Here is a 20,602-nt window from a genome sequence, read left to right as displayed (position 1 = left end):
ACATTACAACAGTGACTGCACTTCAAAAAAAAAACTTAATTGGCTGTGAAGCGCTTTGGGACATCCCAAGGTCATGAAAGGTGCTATATAAATGCAAGTCTTTTTTAGTATTATTACCTCCAGAGGAGTTAGGGTAAGGAGAGAAAATGGGGGGATGGAAGGAAACTAACATCCTAGAGCAGACTTGTTGGACAGGGGTGTCTCATTTAATACATTTTGACTTTTATATTTGAATTCTTTAGGCTGTCCTATAGAAGCCTCGTCCTCGGATTATAAGCGCTTTCTGGTGCTGCCGGAAAAAGTACATGTCCGCATTTACTTTCCATGGACGTTTGCAGATTTTATGAATGATCCAACTTCAAGAGCCTATATAAAACTGGCAACCATTGCAAACTCCAAGGTAAGATGATGAGGAACTTCAGTTACGCGGAGAAGCTGGGATTATTCTCCTTAGAGCAGAGAAGGTTATGGGGAGATTTAATCGAGGTGTTCAAAAGTTATCGAGGGTTTTGATAGAGTAAATAAGGAGAAACTGTTTCCAGTGGCAGAAGGGTCAGTAACCAGAGGACACAGATTTAAGTTGATTGGCAAAAGAATCGGCGGAGCTGAGGAATTTTTTTTACGCAGTGAGTTGTGATCTGGAATGCGCTGCCTGAAAGGGCGGTGGGAGCAGATTCAATAGTAACTTTCAAAAGGGAATTGGATAAATGCTTGAAAAGGAAAAGTTTGCAGGGCTGTGAGGAAAGAGCAGGGGAGTGGGAATAATTGGATTGCTCTTTCTAGAGCCAGCACAGGCACGATGGGCCGAATGGCCTCCTTTTTATTGTATGATTCTACGACCAGTTTTTGAGGATGTTGCTATTTGTATCCGGAGAACGGACTGGAATTTGGCCATTCCCTTCCAAGTTTCAGGAAGCCCGGGAGTATTTTACTTGAATAGAAATGCTACAAGCATGACTTTTTAAAAAATTTAAAGTAAGGATGTAGAATGTGAGTAATGGAGACCTTGCACTTGAAGGGTGAGGTTTGTGACAGAGAAATGTGAAGTAGTCTGACCCTTCCACCACCCATGTGGTAATTTTGAATTTGTAATGCGCACCATGTGCTAATTTCACAGATTCTGCAGTTGTTCCTGCATTCTGGAAAATTCTCCGGCCTTGAAGTGGAGCTGTTGTACCTGATGAAAAGCAACAATACAGTTGAGATGAATGTAGTGCTCGATGTCCCGTTCAGTAGCATGTCTGCAAGTCTTGCACACCTTCTGACTTACTTGAATGATTCTAAAGTGTCTGCCATAGGTAGTGCACTATTCTGGAATGGTGAGTAGACGATTGTCTCTCTGTGTCTGTCTCTGTGTGTGTCTCTCTGTGTCTGTTTCTGTGTGTCTCTTTAACCAAGCTTTTAATCACCCATCCTAATATCTCCTTCTTTGGTTCAGTGTTTGATTTACGCTCCTGTGAAGTAACTTGGGGACATTTTCCTACATTTTAAAGGCGCTATATAAATGCAAATTTATGGCAAACACACATTGGCTGCATTCTTGACCTGTCTGTATGTAATTTTAAACGAAAGTGGATTGTCCCGGTCGATGTCCCCCGTAATCTGCGCTGCCTCCATCCCCAATGCGCGCAGACCATTCAAATTTTTGTACACATGCGGTATCTACAATGTGAAAGCTGGTGAGCTGCCTGTGTGGGACCTTGCGGATGACTGCGGGCAGCTTAGCAAGAACATTGGTCCCAGCTCCTTTCGAATTCCCCTCTCAAATTGGTGTTCCATTCAATTGACTGATAAAAGGGGCAATTTTGTATCTGTGTATCTTAAGTTTATAAAAACTATATTGTGGTTGCAGACGAGGATGAATGTGCAAATGTTACTCAGAATAACTGCCCTGAGAAATCGGACTGCATCAATACTTTTGATTCATTCACATGCATCTGTCATCAAGGATACTATGACACCAGTGATCAAGGGAGAGCTTGTAGAGGTAGGGCTCCCTCATTCTATTAATGTGATATTGAAACCCTAACACAGGACTTTTCATTTCAAATGAACCTGGGCACTCTGTTTTGTTGAAAACACCCTACTTTTGATACTAACACAAGCGAAATACTGCGGGCACTGGAAATCTGAAATAAAAACAGAAAATGCTGGAGATGCTCAGCAGGTCAGGCAGCATCTGTAGCGAGAGAAACAGAGTTAACGTTTCAGGTCGATGACCTTTTAATCCGGACTGGAAGAAGCTGGAGATTTAACCAGTTTACAAGCAAGTGCAGAGCCAGGGAAAGTGGTGAAGAACAAAGGGAAGGTCTGTGATTTGGGTGGAAGGTAGGAGTGATTAAATGACACAAGGGATGATGGTGCGAGGAAAAATGGTACACCAATTGTCACCAGCAAGGCTAATCCAGATTTTGGGATGCATATTTGAACATTTTTTAATGTCAGAACTATAGTTTGAACGCTACATAATTCACTAAGCCCTCCAATAGAAAGTAGTGTGCAACTTTGGACACCCTACCATCAAAAAGGTATTGATGCATTGGGGAGGGTCTTGGAGAAAGGACAGTGATTTTTTTTTGATGGTGGTGGTTGAGTTTGAGATATTGTCCAACTTTTTACCCCAACCCCTGCCCCCCCCTGGCCTGTTGAATCCGTTGATTCTTAAAGTATGATGTTTTCCAATAACTAGACGGAGGCTGTAAATTAACAATCAACAGGTGTTTACTGGAAGAGGATAGTCTAAAGACTAACAGTACAGAGGCATGCTCAAGGCTTATATACTGGTGTGGTCACTGCCGGTACTACAGTACGCAGGAGCTGTAAAAGTAGTTCTCTCTTAAAGGTACATACACTACAATTCCTCCCCTTTTTAGATTAACAGTACCCATAACATTCAAATAACAGTTAACACTTTAACATGCACATTAAACTGAAATAGTCCATTTATAGATTCAGTCTTTGGGGCGGCTTCCTGATCCTTTCTGGATAGCGCCTTTCCTGAGGTTCTTGTTCTTGGTGTGGAGGCGATTCTGGCTCCCTTTCGTCGGTTAGTTCATCAGTTTCCGCTGCTACTGTTTCTGGGGTAGATGCTACCGGTATGTCGGGTTCATCCCCAGGTTCGCGAGACATGGGGTTCACTCGTTCCTGTGACGCCAGGATCTGGTCGACATGGCGTCTCGCAATGTTCTCCCCAACATCCACTGTGTACATTAGTGGCCCCTGCCGTGTGCATATCGTTCCGGGTTGCCATTTCTCTGTTCGGTAGACGCGGGCCAAGACTGGTTGTCCTACATTGAAGCTCCTTGTCAACTTCTCATTAATGTGCTGGAATTGCTTATCCTCCACATTCCTTCGCACATTTTGGTCTGAGCAAATCCAGACGAGATCTCAACCTTCGGTTAAAGAACATCATGGCTGGGGTCTGGTTGGTAACTGCATGTGTCGCATTTCGGTAGGCTAACAGGAAATTGTCCACCTTATGCTGCAGTGGACTGTCGGCATCGCACATGGCCCTTACTGCCTTTTTAAAGGTTTGTACGAACCTCTCGGCCAATCCATTTGTGGCTGGATGATACGGGGCGGATGTGTAATGCCTTATCCCATTCCTTCTCATAAATTTCTGAAACTCTTCGGACACAAACTGTGGTCCGTTATCAGAGCAAATCTGCTCTGGCAAGCCGTTCCTGGCAAATATGGTCCGTAGGACTGCAATCGTTTTCTCCGTAGTGGTGGAGGACATTTTGATCACCTCAGGCCATTTCGAATGCGTATCCACTGCTATTAACATTGAGTCCATGAATGGACCAGCAAAATCAATATGCACCCATTGCCATGGAGAGGAGGGCCACTCCCATGGGTGTAAAGGGGCATGTGGTGGTGCGTTTTGGACCTTCTGGCATCCTGAGCAGCTCTTTGTTAGGTCCTTGATTTGCTGATCGATCCCCGGCCACCACACAAGCCCTAGCAAGGCTTTTCATTTTCACCCCTCCCAGATGGCCTTCGTGAAGCTCATTGAGCACTCTCTCTCCCTTAACTTGGGTGGAATTACCACTCGGGATCCACACATCACTGTCCCCTGGCATACTGACAGCTGTTCTCTTCTGGATGAGAATGCTGGCAACAGTGAGTCGCCATGTGTTGGCCATCCCTTCACCGTCAAATCATATACCCGAGACAGTGTCGGATCATTTCGGGTCTCCTTCTCTATATCCGCGTTAGTTACTGGCAAGCGTTCAATTATCGACGAATAAAATATTTCGACAGGGTCCACTGCAGGTGCTTCCTCCACAGTAGGCAGTGGCAGGTGTGATAGCCCATCAGCGTTTCCATGCTGTTTCGTGCCCTTATAGTCTATTTCATATTGGTTCGCCCCTAGAAAAAGGGACCATCTTTGTAGCCGTTGTGCAGTCATCACTGGAACGCCCTTCTTTGGATTAAAGATGGAGACAAGTGGTTGGTGGTCAGTCAGCAAGGTGAACTTCTGCCCATGCAGATAGTGGTTGAATTTTTTTACTCCCCATACTAGGCTGAGGGCCTCCCTGTCAATCTGGGCATAGTTGCGCTTGGCTGAGGCTAGTGACCGAGACACAAAGGCTACTGGCCTCTCCAACCCATCTGGGAATTTGTGCGACAGCACCGCTCCAATACCATAGGGTGATGCATCACACGCCAACTGAATTGGTAGTGCTGGGTTGAAATGGGCCAATACCTCTTTTGATGTGATCAATTCTTTGCACTTCTGGAAAGCTCGTTTACATTCGTCATTCCACTTCCATGGTACCCCCGTCTGCAGTAGGGTGTTCAGTGGGTGTAATACTGTAGACAAATTTGGTAAGAACTTATGGTAGTAGTTCACCAGCCCGAGGAACGACCTCAGTTGTGACACATTTTCCGGTGCTGGAGCCTTGACTACTGCCTCAATCTTTTCAGGGGACTTATGTAACCCCTCTTCATCAATAACGTGGCCACAATACGAGATCTGCTTCTGGAAAAACTCGCCCTTGTGGCGATTAGCTCGTAGCCCATATTCCTTTTAATCTAGTGAGCACCTTCTCCAGGTTGGCGAGGTGATCACTGTCATTTTCGCCCGTGACCAGGATGCCGTCCAAATAACACTGGGTCCCTGGAATCCCTTGCAGGACTTGATCCATTGCCCTTTGCCAAATAGCCGGAGCCGATGCTACCCCGAACACCAGCCGGTTGTATTGGTAGAGACCTTTTGAGTGTTGATCGTGAGGTATTGTTTCGAGGCTTCTTCCACCTCCATTTGCAGGTACGCCTGGGCCAGATCAATCTTGGTGAAGCGTTTACCTCCAGATAGCGAGACGAAAATATCCTCAATCTGTGGAAGTGGATATTGTACCGTGTGAAGGACTGGGTTCACTGTCACCTTTAAAATCCCCACAGATGCGGACCTTCTTTGGTTCCCCAGGCGTATTACTCAACGACCTCTTCATTACAGGAACGATGGGTGTAGCCCACTCGCTCCAGTCCACTTTGGACAGTACTCCTGAACGTTCCAACCCTTCCAGCTCTGCTTCGACGGCTGGTCGGATCGCATCTGGCCTTAAAAATAAATAAATAAATAAATAAATAAACTTTGGGCTTGCATTTTCCTCTATTTAATCGTCACTGTTATGCCTTTTAATGTTCCAAGTCCCTCCTGGAACACTTCTTGTGCGTCAGTTAGCATTTTTGACAGTCGTCCAGGTGTGACGTCGTCATCCTTTTTGGCCTCAACCTTCAGTGCCTGTATGGAATGCCAATCTAATTGTATCTTCCGGATCCATTCACGTCCTAGTAGCGGTGGTCCTCCATCTGGCAATACATATAGGTCCATTTTGGGTATTTCCTGGCCTTTGTATATCACGTTCACCCTTATTTTTCCTTTGGGGTAGACTTTTTGCCCCGTGTACGTCTTCAAGACAATCTCTAGCTTTCAAGGGTATATGTGAGAATAGCCGCTTGTAGTCCCTTTGGTTTATGACTGTTAGGGCTGATCCTGTGTCCAATTCCATTTCCACTTGGACTCCATCTATATTTAGCGTGACCCAGATAGTCTGGTGATCCTCCATTTTGATTACCTTATGTAGTTTCAGACAACCCAGCTCCTTGCTTCCGGAGTCTGTATCACTTTTCTGTTCGTCTGAACTACTCTCCGTCACCTTATGTACCTTTTTGTACTTCTCCTGTGGAGATTTCTTGCTGCTGGTTTTCTTCCCCGACCTGCAGACTCTTGCTATGTGTCCTGCTTTTCCACACTGTCTGCACACTTGGTCCTTGAACCAACAATCCTTCTGGTCGTGTGTTGTTCTGCCGCAGCGATAACACTTCACTGCTCCATATGACATTTCATTGGTGCCATATTCTTGCGGTCTCCGTTGTATCTCTGCAGCGCCCCTTGCGGCTGCTTCGTGTGATACTGCCATGCTGAAAGCCTTGTCCAGCGTAAGATCCTTTTCTGATAGAAGCCGTTTCTGGGTTCCTTCACTTTGAAGCCCACACACAAACTTGTCCCTTAATGTATCTGCTAGTCCCAATCCAAACTGGCAGTGTTTCGATAGCTTGCGCAGTTCCGTTAAGTACTCGGCATTACTTTCATCTTTATGCTGGTTCCTTTTGTGCAACTTAAATCTTTCTGCTATCAGCAGCAGTGTGGGGTTTAAGTGATCCTGTAGGATTTCCACTATGCTTTCGAAATTCTTATCCACTGGCTTCTCTGAGGTTATTAGGTTTCGCAGTAAGCCATAAGTTATTGCACCCATGGAATTTAACAAAACCAGTGCTTTCCTAGCATCTGGCACTTCATTCGCCTTGCAGTACACCTCAATGCGTTCCACATATGTCGCCCAATCTTCGACTTCATTGTCGAACACAGTGATACTGCCACTCTTCGGCATCCCTGGGTGTGATTAAACTGTCTAAAATGGCGTCTCCCGCGCTCTCCCTTCTCCGCTGGCACAAAATGGCGTCTCCCGCGCTTTCCTTTCTTCCCGCGCTCGCCCTTCTTCTCCGCTGCGGCTTCTAAAATGGCGTCTCCCGCACTCTCCCTTCTTCTCAATGGCGTCTCCCACGCTTCCTTTCTTTCCCCCGTGGACGCTGTTCAGCCCTTGAGCCCTGGCTGCGCTCTGCGCGTTCTCCTGTGCTTTACCCTCCCTCTCTTTTTGTTTTCCATCGACGCCGCTCGGTCTTCAACCCCCCCCCGGCTGCGCCCTGTGCGCTTCACCCTCTTACCCCATGGTCGGCTCCAGCCGCCGCTGTCCGGGAAGGGTCTGCGCTGTACCTGTTGCCAGTCTGTTGCTGGATCGTCGTGGCTGGAGAACCAAGCCCAGCCCTCAACAGCCTCCCCTGCGATGTTCACTCTCTGCCGGATGACTGGGCAGTTGCTCGTGGTCGACGCCCCTGCTTCTGGCCTCTACTTTCTTCCACCGTCCTCCCGGAACGAATCCTTGAAAGGAAATGCAGAGTTGCAGGTAGATTCGAATCGACCTCGTCGCCATTGTTGAATCCGTTGATTCTTAAAGTATGATTTCCAATAACTAGACGGAGGCTGTAAATTAACAATCAACAGGTGTTTACTGAAGGAGGGTAGTCTAAAGACTAACAGTACAGAGGCATGCTCAAGGCTTATATACCGGTGTGGTCACTGCCGGTACTACAGTACACAGGAGCTGTAAAAGTAGTTCTCTCTTAAAGGTATATACACTACACCACCAAGATGTCGACTCGTTCTGGGGTATAATTTGGGTGGAAGTTCTGGGTACTTTATACAAATGACCATTCTTCATCGACAAAAGGTATTGCAGCAAAGCGTCGTCCTGTCGCCAGCAGATTGTATGTGCACCTTCCCCTACTGGCTGCGCTTGGAGAGACCAGACCCAAAATACTAATCAAAAATATCCTGAAATCCAATGCAATGGAAAGGAATTTAACAAACTTATTCTGTCATGTTGGCGCCGTGCCCTCGATCTCGAGCCTTTATTCAGGGCCATCTTTAAGTCGATTTGGTTTATTTTTGATTTGTCTTTTTTTTTTCCCCCTGAGTGTTGTTGGCCAACTTTTCCTGAGTTTAGGAGGCTGATGTGTTTGAACACATAGTTTTTTTTTAAATAAAAAGAGCAAGCAACCAAAAGTAGAATGGCGCCTGGTACCATTTATCTCCTAGGTGTTGCACTTGCAGAGATCAGACCAGGGAATAGAACCAGGGATAACAACAGAAAATGCTAGAAAAACTCAGCAGGCCAGGCAACATCCATGGAGAGAGAGTCAACGTTTCAGGTCGAAACCCTTCGTCAGGACTGAGTGAAAACACAGGAAATGAAACCGATTAAAAGGCCAGTTTGGGGGCTAGGAAATGGGGATGAAAGAACAAAAGAGAAGTGAAGAGACATTAAGAGGTATTCAAAACCAGACGAGATGGTGATAGGACTAGTGGAGACAAAAGACTGCTCTAGATTAGGTGTGAAATGCGCTGGCAGAATGAGACAGCTGCCATGTGGGAGAGAGAAAAAAAGGGGGAAGGGCATAAAACAAAAGTGTGGATAAAAAATATATATAAAAATATAATAGGGGCCGAGGTTATGATCTGAAATTGTTGAACTCGATATTGAGTCCGGAAGGCTGTAAAGTGCCTAATCGGAAGATGAGGTGCTGTTCCTCGAGCTTGCGCTGAGTTTTCGTGGAACAATGCGAGTACAATAGAACCAGGGACTTGCCTGGTTTGGGCGGCTCGAGTACCACTCCAGGTATTACAAATGCTCAGTGCAACATGCATACAGTAACCAAGTCATCTCGTGGCATGCAACTGTTCAGAATTATACACTGCTTTTATAAGGTTGGAATAAGCTGGATTTTTTAACGAATAATGTTTCAGAACTTCATTTACTTTTTGGAGATCTACCTGCAGTTGGTTGCTTTTGGTAGAAAGTTGACTTGACTCCATGAGGATGTAAATAGGGTGTGTTTACAGAGGAAACTCTCAATGAGCTAAATGTTCTCTTACTCTTGTATAATGTCAATCACAAGAACAGAAGAAATCGGAGCAGGAGTTGGCCATTCGGCCCCTCGCGCCTGCTCCGCCATTCAATGAGATCATGGCTGATCTTCCACCTCCACTCTACTTTCCTGTCCTATCCCCATATCCCTAGAGTCCAAAAATCTATCGATCTCAGCCTTGAATGTACTCAACGATTCAGCATCCACAGCCCTGTGAGATGGAGAATCCAATAGATTCACAACCCTCAGTGAAGAAATTTCTCCTCGTCTCAGTCCTAAATGGCTGACTAGTGTATGTACCTTTTAAGGGGGAGAACTACTTTTTACAGCTCCTGTATCCTGTAGTACCGGCAGTGACCACACCTGTATATAAGCCCTGAGTGGCGCTCTGTACAGTCAGTTGCAGTTTGAACTTCATCCAGTAAACACCTGTTGATCGTTCCCTGCAGTCCTTGCCTGATTATTGAAAGGACACAACATTAAGATACCCGGATCTAACACTGACCACTTATCCTGATACTATGACTCCCTAGTTATAGACACTCCAGCCAGCATCTACCCTGTCAAGCCCTCTAAGAATTTTGTGTTTCAATTAGATCCTCTCATTCTTCTAAACTCCAGAGAGTATCGGCCCAATCTACTCAATCTCTCCTCATAGGACAACCCTCTCATCCCAGGAATCAATCTAGTGAACCTTTGTTGCACCCCCAAATCAGATGTGTAGAACCATATCCAGCATTGGAAAGGAATTCATTGGCATTTGATGCATGTGGAATGCACAGTATGTCTACCATCTGGAAGACAGCGTTCCTTCAATGTGCAAAATCACATTCCCAAATCATTTAAAAGTAGCAACACAAGTTAACAAGACCATAAATGTGAACCAAGTACTGGGGTTCATTTCTAGAGGAATAGAATTGAAAAGCAGAGAAGTTAAGTTAAACTTGTATAGAACTTGGTTAGACCTCACTTGGAGTACCGTGCACAGTTCTGGTCTCCCTATTACAAAAAGGGCAGAGAGACACTAGAGAAGGGGCAAAAAATGATTGACATGGATATTGATGTAAGAAAACTACCAGGCACTTGGTCTAAGCGTTAAACAAAGCTTTAATCAACTGTTTTACAACATGGAGGTCTAGTTGTGGCCTTCACTAGTTCCTGTTAAGAATGTCCTGCGCAAGCTGGGCCCGTGCCCAAGTATTTATACTCTCCCTGGACAGCACCACCCGCAGGCCACTCCGCATCACCTCAAGTCTTTCTTTCATGAATGACTGATTCATGTCAGATGGTACCACAATCAGGAAAGACTGAACAGGCTGGGCCTCTTTTTTTTCTCTAGAAAAAAGACTGAGAGGAGACCGAAGAGGTCTTAAGGTTTGAGAAGATAGGTGTAGAGAAGATGTTTCCACTTGTCGGGGAGACCAAAACTAGTGGCCATAAATATATGATGGTCACTAATAAATCCAGGAGAAATTTATTTACCCAGAGTGGTTAGAATGTGGAACTCGCTACCACAGGGAGTGGTTGAGGTGATTAGCACAGATACATTTAAGGAGAAGCTGGATAAACACATGAGGATGAAAGGAATAGGATACGTTGATGGGGTGTGGTGAAATAGGGATGGGAGGAGGCTGGTGTGGAGCATAAACACCGGCATGGACCTGTTTGGCCAAATGGCCTGTTTCTGCTGTAAATTCCATGAAATGTAGTCCGAGTGTAACTAAAACCACCGCAAATTCTTAATGGTGATGCAGCTGGATATGAAAATTGCAGCAAGAACATTTTTATGTCCAAGGGAAGCTGCAATGCACCATGCACGGGGGTGATCGGGTTGCGGCATGCCTGTTCTCTGCTCTAGGATTTGCAATGTATTTTTTTTGCCTCGTTAGACCACGGAGTGTTTGCAAGTTGTAAAATGGATTTAATGAGAATCAACGTCTCAAAAGAATTTCTGGCGGATCGGGTCAAGACACGACCAAATCTCGTCTTGAACGATGGCGGCTGTGCAGTCGAGGAAGGGCCGAAGAACTACACGTTCTCAATCACTGAAACTAAGACTTACTGTGGAGGACAGCTCCTGGTAAGAAAGATCTTTTCCCTCCTGTGTAAAAAGCTTTTAAGGCTAGACATACACGATATACATGTGACTACGTTTCTGCATTGGACGACACTGGATTACACCAGGACTCCTCTCTGATTCTACTGCTTAAAAAAAAAAAAAAAATTTTAAGGCACCTCTGCCTCTCTAAGCTGCTAAAATTCTTCTCAAATTTGGTTTCTGATTTTTCTGGACATCAAAGCTATGCTTCTGCATTGGATTACACTAAGACTCGCCTGCTGTGTGTCTGATCCTGCTACAAGAATTAAAAAAAAATCTGCATCCATTTCTCCGCTGAGCTGGTTCTACGGGTTTTTCAGCTTTCTTGGTTTCTGGCTAGTGGTTTTACATTTTCTCCGCGGCTTTGGTCTGAGGTGCCCTCCGACTTGTGTCAACTTCGCCATCAAGTGATCAGCCATGATCTCATTGAATGGCGGAACAGGCTCGAGGGGCCGAATGGCCTACTCCTGCTCCTATCTTCTATGTTTCTATCAACTTTCTGCACCGCAACCGATTCTCATTCCGAGAGCAATAACCTCCATCTTCCAATCCTCCGCCCTTCAAAGAGCTTCTGGATTTCACTCGCCTGCTACACCTGTCGCCGAACTTGGACAACAGTTCGTCGATGCTCCACTCCGACTCCATCCTACCTACCTTCAACTTTATCCCTCCACAGGACCTCCGACATTAACTCCTGACTCCCTACTATTGTCACCAACCTGCTACTACAGGTAGACTATCCTTTATCCGAAAACCTTGGGACCAGCTGTGTTTCGGTTTTTGGAATTTTTCGGATTTCAGAAGGTTTTCATCTCCGTATCTGACAACAAACACTTGCTTAGCAACAGCTTGTAAACACTCGGGCCCTGCCTTGGAAGCGTCTCTGAAGCTGTTGCTAAGCTACAGAGACTCTTTCCACAGCTTGACTGTTTTTATTTAAAAAAATGCTTGGGGGGGGGGGGGTGGGAGAAAAAAAACCTAACAAAACGGCTGCTGATTTCTGCCGTTAGTTCGAGGTTTCCGGCTGCCCCTGCTCCATATCTGAATTCCTTGAGTTAGCGGGGGTCTGGGGCTCGACTGCCGCCGCCAGTTGTGGGGAAAGCCGGATATCAGCTGACTCCTACACTAAGCTGGCCCGCAAATCAGGTCGGTGGGGGAGGGGAAGCAAAGACTATTGGACAGGCCGATGCAGCTATCGGACGGGCCGCTGTATTGTTGGGTTCACTCTCCCGGTACCTCCTTCACACTCCCCGGCTCGGCCTGCAATCTCCTACCCAGGAGGGAACTCTGTGACCCTCTGCCCTGCTCACAGGGAAAGGCAGCGCTCCCGGGCCACTCGGGTCATGTCGTGCGCACGACTTACGCTCCACGAAAAAACTTTCAGTTTTTAGAGGTTTTTGGTTTTCGGAAGTGCGGATAAAGGATAGTCTACCTGTCCCAGGAAATATGTATCCCATTAATTGCTACATAACCAGGCCTATGTAATCTTCCCGTGTCCATTGGTGTGTGCATTTTGGCCGCTGCTCCGGACCCAAGCCGTTCACTTCTATTTCCGCTTTTTTCTCCCACTTTTTATTTTCTTTCTATTCCACCCTGACCGGTCTCTCCTGCCACCATGCTGCTCTTCATCTCTCCTCTCTCCGGATACTCTGCCCTCCCAAATCCCTACCCCCCAACCTTTCGTTACTCTTCGACCTTCCTCCTCTCCTGTCGCTGTCCCAGGCTTCACTCCCTCTTGGATAAGCCCACAGCTTCCCTCTGCCTCTCTTGGCATCCTCCGAAAGGCCCATCGAGGTACTCGTCGCTGTCTCCTGACGAGTAGCGACCCCAACTGTCCCATCCTACTCTCTCTCGCCAACCTTCCCGCCCAGCGTGCCTGCGGGGGGGCTAATCCTGCCAATCTCCTCCCCGTTCAACTCATCCCCCCACAGCACTGACCCTGTGGACTCTGGCAGTGGATCAGCCATCACCGACCCTCTCCGCATCGCCCTCCAGAATGTCCGTTCACTTGTGAACAAGGCCCTCGCCATCCATGAGCTTATCGTGGATGATTACATCGACATCATGGCCCTGACAGAAACTTGGTTGAGGGGTGATGACACCTTACCCTTAAATGAAGCCTTCCTGCCTGGCTATACCTTCCACCACATGCCCCTCTCAGACCGCCGTGGTGGCGGTGGGGCCCTCATCACCAAATCACACCTTGGTCTGTCCCCCCTACTCCTTTGAGCATCTCGCCTTATTCCACCCCTCTCGCCTCTCATTTAAAATTCTTGTTCTCTACCGCCCACCCAAGTACCATAAAAATGTTATCACGGAGATATCTTCACTGCTTTCCTCCCTCAGCCTCTGACCCTGAAATGAGCCTCTGACCCTGAAATGAGCTTCCGACCACATATCCGTGGTATAACAAAGACCGCCTATTTCCACCGCCATAACATCGCCCGTCTCCACCCTTGCCTCAGCTCATCCGCTGCTGAAACCCTTATCCATGCCTTTGTTACCTCTAGACTTGACTATTCCAACGCACTCTTGGCCGGCCTCCCACATTCTACCCTACGTAAACTTGAGGTCATCCAAAACTCAGCTGCCTGTGTACTAACTCGCACCAAGTCCCATTCACCCTTCATCCCTGTGCTCGCTGACCTACATTGGCTCCCGGTTAAGCAGCGCCTCGATTTCAAAATTCTCATCCTTGTTTTCAAATCCCTCCATGGCCTCGTCCCTTCCTATCTCTCTAATCTCCTTCAGCCCCACAACCCCCCCCCCCCCCCACCCCCCGAGATATCTGTGCTCCTCTAATTCTTGAGCATCCCTAATTTTAATTGCTCCACCATTGATGGCCGTGCCTTCAGCTGCCTGGGCCCTCAACAGAGGAACTCGCTGCCTGAAAGGGTGGTAGAGGCAGAAACCCTCATCACATTTAACAAGTACTTTTGATAGTCACTTGAAGTGCGGTAACCTACAGGGCTACGGACCGAGAGCTGGAAAGTGGGATTAGGCTGGAGAGCTCTTTGTCCGCCGGCTCAGACACGATTGGGCGAATGGCCTCCTTCTGTGCTGTAAATTTCTATGATTCTATGAAATATAATTAGAATTAAATTTCATAGAGTTTGCATCAATATATATGAAATTAAAACTGGTAATAGCAAAGTGTCAACTTTATTTTCATCAGTATTTTAAATACTGTATTGTCTCTCCTTTTTCTCTATAGGTGAACGAAACGCACAAAATATTTAAACATGTCATCATTAATGAGCACCATTCTGATACGACTATAATCAGAGAAGAGCCCCTAATACTTGTGGTGAAATGTGCGTATTTACGTAGCTCCACTGGGAAAATGCCTTTGGAAGTCCTCCCACTCATCAGGTAAGCTCAAGCTTACATAACCAGAAATAAGAGCAGGAGTCAGCCATATGGCCCCTCGAGCCTGCTCTGCCATTTAATGAGATCATGGCTGATCATCGACCTCCACGCCACCTCCTCCCTCCCCCCAATCCCCATATCCCTCGACTCCCCTAGAGTCTCTCTGTCTTTACACTTTTTGCATTTACCAGACTTGCGAGTTTAAGGATAGTCACCTATTGGCCATCGCGAGTGGAGAGAGAGAGAAGCAAATTATAAGTTGGATGGAAACTATATAAAGAGAATTTTGCCTTCTGTAGTGCCTTTTTATGGAACAGTCTTTACTCAATATGCTCTGGCAATTGATCAACTTTTTGACCAGGGAAGAGGCTTTGGAAACTTTTCATAACGTGTATGCTTTAAATATCGTACAGAATGTAAAGTAATTCTTAAATATATTGGGGTTGCTGTGCCTGAATTAGCACATTAGCTAATTATGTTAGCTCATTATGTGTGGACTGATTTGGAGAACGCCAAGTCTGAGCTAGAATTTAAGAATGATGCAGCACAGAAGGAGGCCATTTGGCCCATCGTGCCTGTGCCGGCTCTTCAGTGTCGGTCGTTGCTCAGGTGGGCGCACTCTTGCCTCGGGAATGGGACTAGAACCCACAATCTCCCGACTCAGACTTGAGTGCAAAAATCTAGGCTGACGCTCCCAGTGCAGTGCTGAGGGAGTGCTGCACTGTCGGAGGTGCCATCTTTCGGATGAGACATTAAACCGAGGCCCCGCCTGCGTGCTCTCGGGTGGATGTAACAATTCCCATGACACTATTTCAAAGAAGAGCAGCGGAGTTATCCCTGGTGTCCTGGCCAATATTTATCCCTCAATCAACACCTAAAATGAATTATCTGCTCATTATCATATTGCTGTTTGTGGGACTCTGCTGATTGCAAATTGGCTGCCATGTTTTCCTACATTACAACAGTACTTCATTGGCTGAAAAGTGCTTTTGGTCGCCATGAGATTGTGAAAGGCGCTATAGAAATGCAATTTCTTTTTCATAAGTTTTTCCCTTTTCCTTTTCTCCCTTCAAGTATTTTATCCAATTCCCTAAACCGAAGTAGTTAAAATCTACCTTTCAGGAAACTTTCAACTACTGTCGGGTTCTTCACTCTCTATTTTAGGGTACGAAAGGCAAGAATCAAATCGACACGCCAAAGCACTTTCAAAATAATTGCATTGACATTAAGACACAACAGATGTCATACAACCTTATCTGGAGAAGACAACTTAACTCTGAATAATCAGTTCGTCTGTTCCAGGAGATTAGGGGTTAAATTGTCATTGACTTTTTACTGCTTCTTCTGGATCTCCTGGAAATCACTGCAAAACGGATGTTTTTATACTCTCTTCCTTTTCTCTCTCTCTTCCTTTTCTCTCTCTCTCGGGGCTGAATTTTGCTGGTACTCAGACGACAGGTTCAGAGGTGGATCAGCTGTCAAAATAGCAAAAATTAATGGCGGGTAAGGAACCTGCTGTCAACCCGCCTCCACGCGAGTCTCCCAGGTCCCAACACCAAGCAGCAGGGGAGGCAATTCACATCATTAAATGGGTTGTTAACATCCAATTAACTTTTATTTTAAGCCTACATTTCAATTTTACGTGCTCCCCACGGGTTACCCGCTGCTCGGGGAACACGTCAGCTCAGCATGTCATGAGTGGATTCAGCACTGAATTATCTCATGTCCTGACAGCTGCCAAAGTTGTATAAAGATCCCATGTTACAGCTGTTCACTTTCAAAGCTCAAACTGTTGCTTACTACATTTGGACGACAGATTGAGCTCTCTGCAGCTTGCAAGTGTTTGGAGCAAACTCTCTATCCAGTTGCCCCTCTTTGGAGCAACCTCTCGCCATTGACAGATCGCTTCTGTCATCTCAACCTCACCTGCCATCTATTCCATCAGCATCAGTGCCCTTGAAAAAATCTCACCTTGGTCCTCAGAATCCCAACACGATCAGCCCCAACACCAGCATCACCGGGCACACCACCAGCAGCAACAACAATAATATCAGCCTTCTCTGCAATCAACTGATGCTGCACAGGACACCGGGCATCAGCACCCGACCACAGTGCTGCCCGGGAGGCCAGGGATGGCCTCACCATGGCCAGATTTACTTTACTTGATGCTGTACACCCTGGCTGCCACATGATGCGCCAGGTTGGCACCACCCCACGCCTGAAAGGTTAATTACAGTCCTAGCCCTTTTGGGCTGTTCCAGATCAAGCGTATTCTCCAGACGTTCACTCTCAACTTAAGTTAGAGATAGCCGAATTCCATAAGACGCTTAAATGGGTCTAAAGGTTCAGGCTATCTCTCCCTAAAGGAAAGGAACAACTAAAGATGTTACCATCCTCCGGATAGTACTTTTAATAATTTGAACTAGACTGTAACCTTCCGGATATTTTGAGGGTCCGGAATATCCCCCAGATTTCTGCAACTCCTTACAAAAGAGTGTACAGAATTTGTGGGTTCGCAAGTCTATACAGATTCACTCTGAGACTATCTTAAAAATATATAGTTTTATTTAAGAACCGGCATTCAGTTAACATCTGTTGAATCAATCGCAACATTAACAATTCAAAATACAATTAGCTTACATTTCTTATTTCTTATTTCTCAGAGATCCTTATTCTCAAATCTTTACTTCGTTATATTTCTTATTTCTAAATCCAGAACCTCCACCAAAAATCAATCACATTGATTTACCCGAGACTCATAGTTAAAAACGTAGAGATGTCTCTGAAAAGTTGAGAAATGCCCTGCCCGTTCAGCATATTCTGACATTCTGTTAAAAAGGTCTTTTTATACCCTTTTTTGGCTTTGGTTTCTTCTTTGATGTTCTCTGCTGATGTCAGCTAATTGTCTTTATTGATCCCTCTGTTTGACTGCTTTCTATGTTACTATCAATTCAACTATTGGATGCATAATGATTTCTCTACTTTTAGGTGTTCCAAAAACTATCATTAAAAACAATGACCGCTATGGTTTCTGTTTGATGTCATTCTTACCGAAGATTCTTCATTCATTTCTTAATATTGGCTTAACTGCTTTTTAGCAGACATTTTGGGCTCGATTTTTAATTCGGGTGCGGGGAATTGTCGAGTTCCCCGAATTTGGTGTTTCCCACACGAATCTAAATGGGTCTGAGATTGATGCAATTTTCACTCAATTGGCCAATTGATTTCCAACGTGTGGGAACCCTTGGCAATTGAGTATTTCCAGTCAAAGTCGCAGAATATGACGTCGTCATTGCTGCTGCTTTTAAGGTCCACAGCAAGCCTTGCTTCTTCTGCAGGCTTCCAAACTTTACCATTAAGATGGCATGGGAGCCTACAGGAGCAACAGCCAGCGGGAGGGCAAGAGCTGCCCCAAATTTGATGAGGCTTCACTCCAGGCATTGCTGGATGGTGCTAGGGCCCTTCATGGAGGAAGAGGCCTCCCAGTCAGACCAAGGCGCTGTGGCTACAGGTGGCAGGGGAAGTCAACTCCTTGGGGCTCACACGGCGCACCTGGATGCAGTGCAGAAAAAGATTCCATGACCTTCATTGCACTGGAAAAGTAAGTACTGTATGAAGTTTCCATCACCCTCAATCTGATCCCCATTGCCTTTCTTCACCAGCACTCAGCTTTAGCAATCTCTTCCTCCACATCCCACTTGACACTCCCATCCATGCACCCTTACCCATTCCCCCTCTCTCTATGCTCGCATTCACATAACTATTCCACCATGCAGCCCTCTCACACTGATGCTTTGTACACAACTGACAACACACAGGGAGGGTCCTTGGTCTTGCAACCTCACTACATCTTTGTCTCTTTCTAAGTATCTATGCTATGGAATCTCTGCACTCACTCCTTCATTCTCACTCAACCTCCACTTGTCTCCGTCATTGCAGGAAAAGAGAGCTCACAACAGCAGAGCGCGAGCTAGGACAGGAGGAGGGCCACCCTCATTAGCCCAGCTCTCTTTTCTCTTTTCCCCCCCCCCCCCGGGAGGAAGGCGTCCTGGAGATTGTCGGGGCTGACCTAGATGCGGGAGTTGGGGAAGGTGAGACAGGTGCATCCCCGCAAGCTGGTGACAAAATAGCAAAATAGTTTTCCATCTCTCTCATTGGCATTGCATGAGTCGCTGATAATGATTCTGAAGCTACATCATATGGACTTATGATCATCTGCAAAATGCAATGTGCATGTAACCTTGGCATCACATCTCTAACTTTTTCCTTTACTCCCCCACAGGACCATCAAGAGCCCCCGCCCCCACTGAGCAGGAGGAAGAGCCTGAGCAGCCAGACTCCTCGGAGGAATCTGCAACCTCTGAGGGCACAGCATCAGCAGAAATAAGCGCACCCAGCACCAGCGCAGACACTCACACCTCGGGGGGACCTTCGGGACATAGAGTAGAGTTGTCACCTGGTGTATCACAGCTCACAAGTGAGCATCAGCAGATTGTGGAGACAGGGACAGCAGTGGAGAGTCCTCATCGGAGGGCGCAGGACTCTGCCAGCTCGGCTCAGCTGCATGTCGACCCTGTGCCTCCGGGTCCATCCAGAAGGAGAGCGGTGCTGGAACTCCAGGAACAGGTGCAGGAGTCTCTGGCAGGTTTTGTCTCTAGGGTCGCTGCGAGTGTGGAGCGAATGGAGGAGTCCATAGCGAGCATGAGCAGAGCCTTTTGTGGAGTCATTGGCACATGAATGCATCAACACGGAAAGGATTGCTGCCTCCGTGTTAAGGCTGGCTACGGTAGAGGCGAGGAGGGCTACGGCCATGGAGGAGGTTAGTCGCCAGGGTATGGAAAACATGATGTGTTCAGAATAGAATGACATCTCTTGAGGAGCGATGGGCATCTATTGAACAGAGAAACCAGACCTTCCATGGAAGTCATTCTGAGTAAGACTGCCATTGCAGATACGGGTCCCCATGGCCCCCCTGATGTGCAGCAAGGTGCTCTCAAGCCACTTGCAGGCACTGAGGGGGACCTGACCCATGAGAGGGAGGTTGGTGGCAGACCCCAAGGAAGTGGGGGCTCCTCTCCAAACGCTCACACTTCCATGCCACTGCAGAGCCCTGCTGGAGTCCATACCCAACTGAGCTAGACGTCTCAACTCCTGCACAGCTGCAGGAGCAGCAGACTGCTGACAAGCCCTCACGGGCTCGCCACCCCAGAGGACGCCCGCCAAAGGTGTCGAGACAGGAGCAGCAGGAAAGTGAGCAAGGGGCCGCCACATCTGCTGAAGCCACAGGGGAACCACTACGTAGGAGCACGTGTAAGAGGAAAATAAAGCACAAATAGTCACGAGGGTTGTTACTTGGGTGAAATGTTGTGTATTCTGTAAAAATGCCATCAGTTGTTTGTTTTGCATAAAAATTCCGATGGCAACTTCTGCAATTGTGGCGTGTGTCATTTCGCGAATGGGGCTGGAGGTCCTCTAATGCCAAGAAGGGAAAAAAGGCCTCCCATGCTTCTGGTAGATGCCTCCGTTGAGGAAGTGCTGAGTGAGGCTGGCGAGAGGGGTTTCGCAGGAGGTCACACTGGAGAAGTGTGTGAGGCTCCAACCTTCCACAGGTGTGGTTAAGCCTGGTAAAAGTTGCCCCAGACCTGAAACAAAGTCCTGCCACCTGCAAATCATGGCTGATCAAATCTACTCTTTTTTTAATGGTTGACCTGCAGCTGATAGTCAGCAAGCCAATAGTGTTCACGCAGGCTTCACAGGCGTGATCCCCACCAGGCGTGTTTTACGTGGGAAAAGGGTTAAACAGGCAAGGGCCTGTTAAAATGGGATTATAAAGGCCAATGAGTGCTGTTTAAGGGCCCTAAAGATCAGTCCCGCCTGTTGCAGGCGGGACTGATTTGGAACCATCAGACATGCCTGGGTTAAAATGGCTAGGTTTCAGGAACCAGGCCGGGAGGGGAGGGGAGGGGGGGGTCCCGACCCCCAGGTTTTGCGTTTTTTTTTTAACCCCCCCCCCCCACACGCCTCAACGTCTGCCTGACGGCTGAGTTAAAATTGAGCCCTTTGACTCTGTTCTGCTTCAAGTTTAATACAAACACAATGCAATTGCTAGGTGTCATCTATTGAAGTTATATCTTCAAAGTC

The 20,602-nt window shown here is 46.9% G+C and overlaps 1 protein-coding gene across 5 annotated transcripts in view; it reads left to right on the top strand.

Moving 5' to 3' along the window:
* LOC147106423 (uncharacterized) overlaps positions 1-20,602 on the top strand; it is a 59,849-nt gene that overhangs the window by 32,160 nt on the left and 7,087 nt on the right. For 4 of the 5 annotated variants that reach the window (XM_086009526.1, XM_086009522.1, XM_086009525.1 and 1 more), the window contains 5 exons: positions 243-400; positions 1,118-1,319; positions 1,853-1,987; positions 10,884-11,074; positions 14,307-14,464. In XM_086009526.1, the coding sequence (XP_085865652.1) occupies positions 243-400; positions 1,118-1,319; positions 1,853-1,987; positions 10,884-11,074; positions 14,307-14,464 (844 nt within the window). The remainder of the gene's footprint in view (positions 1-242; positions 401-1,117; positions 1,320-1,852; positions 1,988-10,883; positions 11,075-14,306; positions 14,465-20,602) is intronic. The other variant, XM_086009524.1, reaches the window with a different exon arrangement.

This window comes from Somniosus microcephalus, chromosome 16 (assembly GCF_052327205.1).
Source record: "Somniosus microcephalus isolate GS21.2 chromosome 16, FLI_Smic_1.0, whole genome shotgun sequence".
Lineage (NCBI taxonomy): Eukaryota > Metazoa > Chordata > Chondrichthyes > Squaliformes > Somniosidae > Somniosus > Somniosus microcephalus.
Note: the sequence above shows the minus strand (reverse complement) of the source record. Positions and strands in the feature narration are given on the sequence as shown.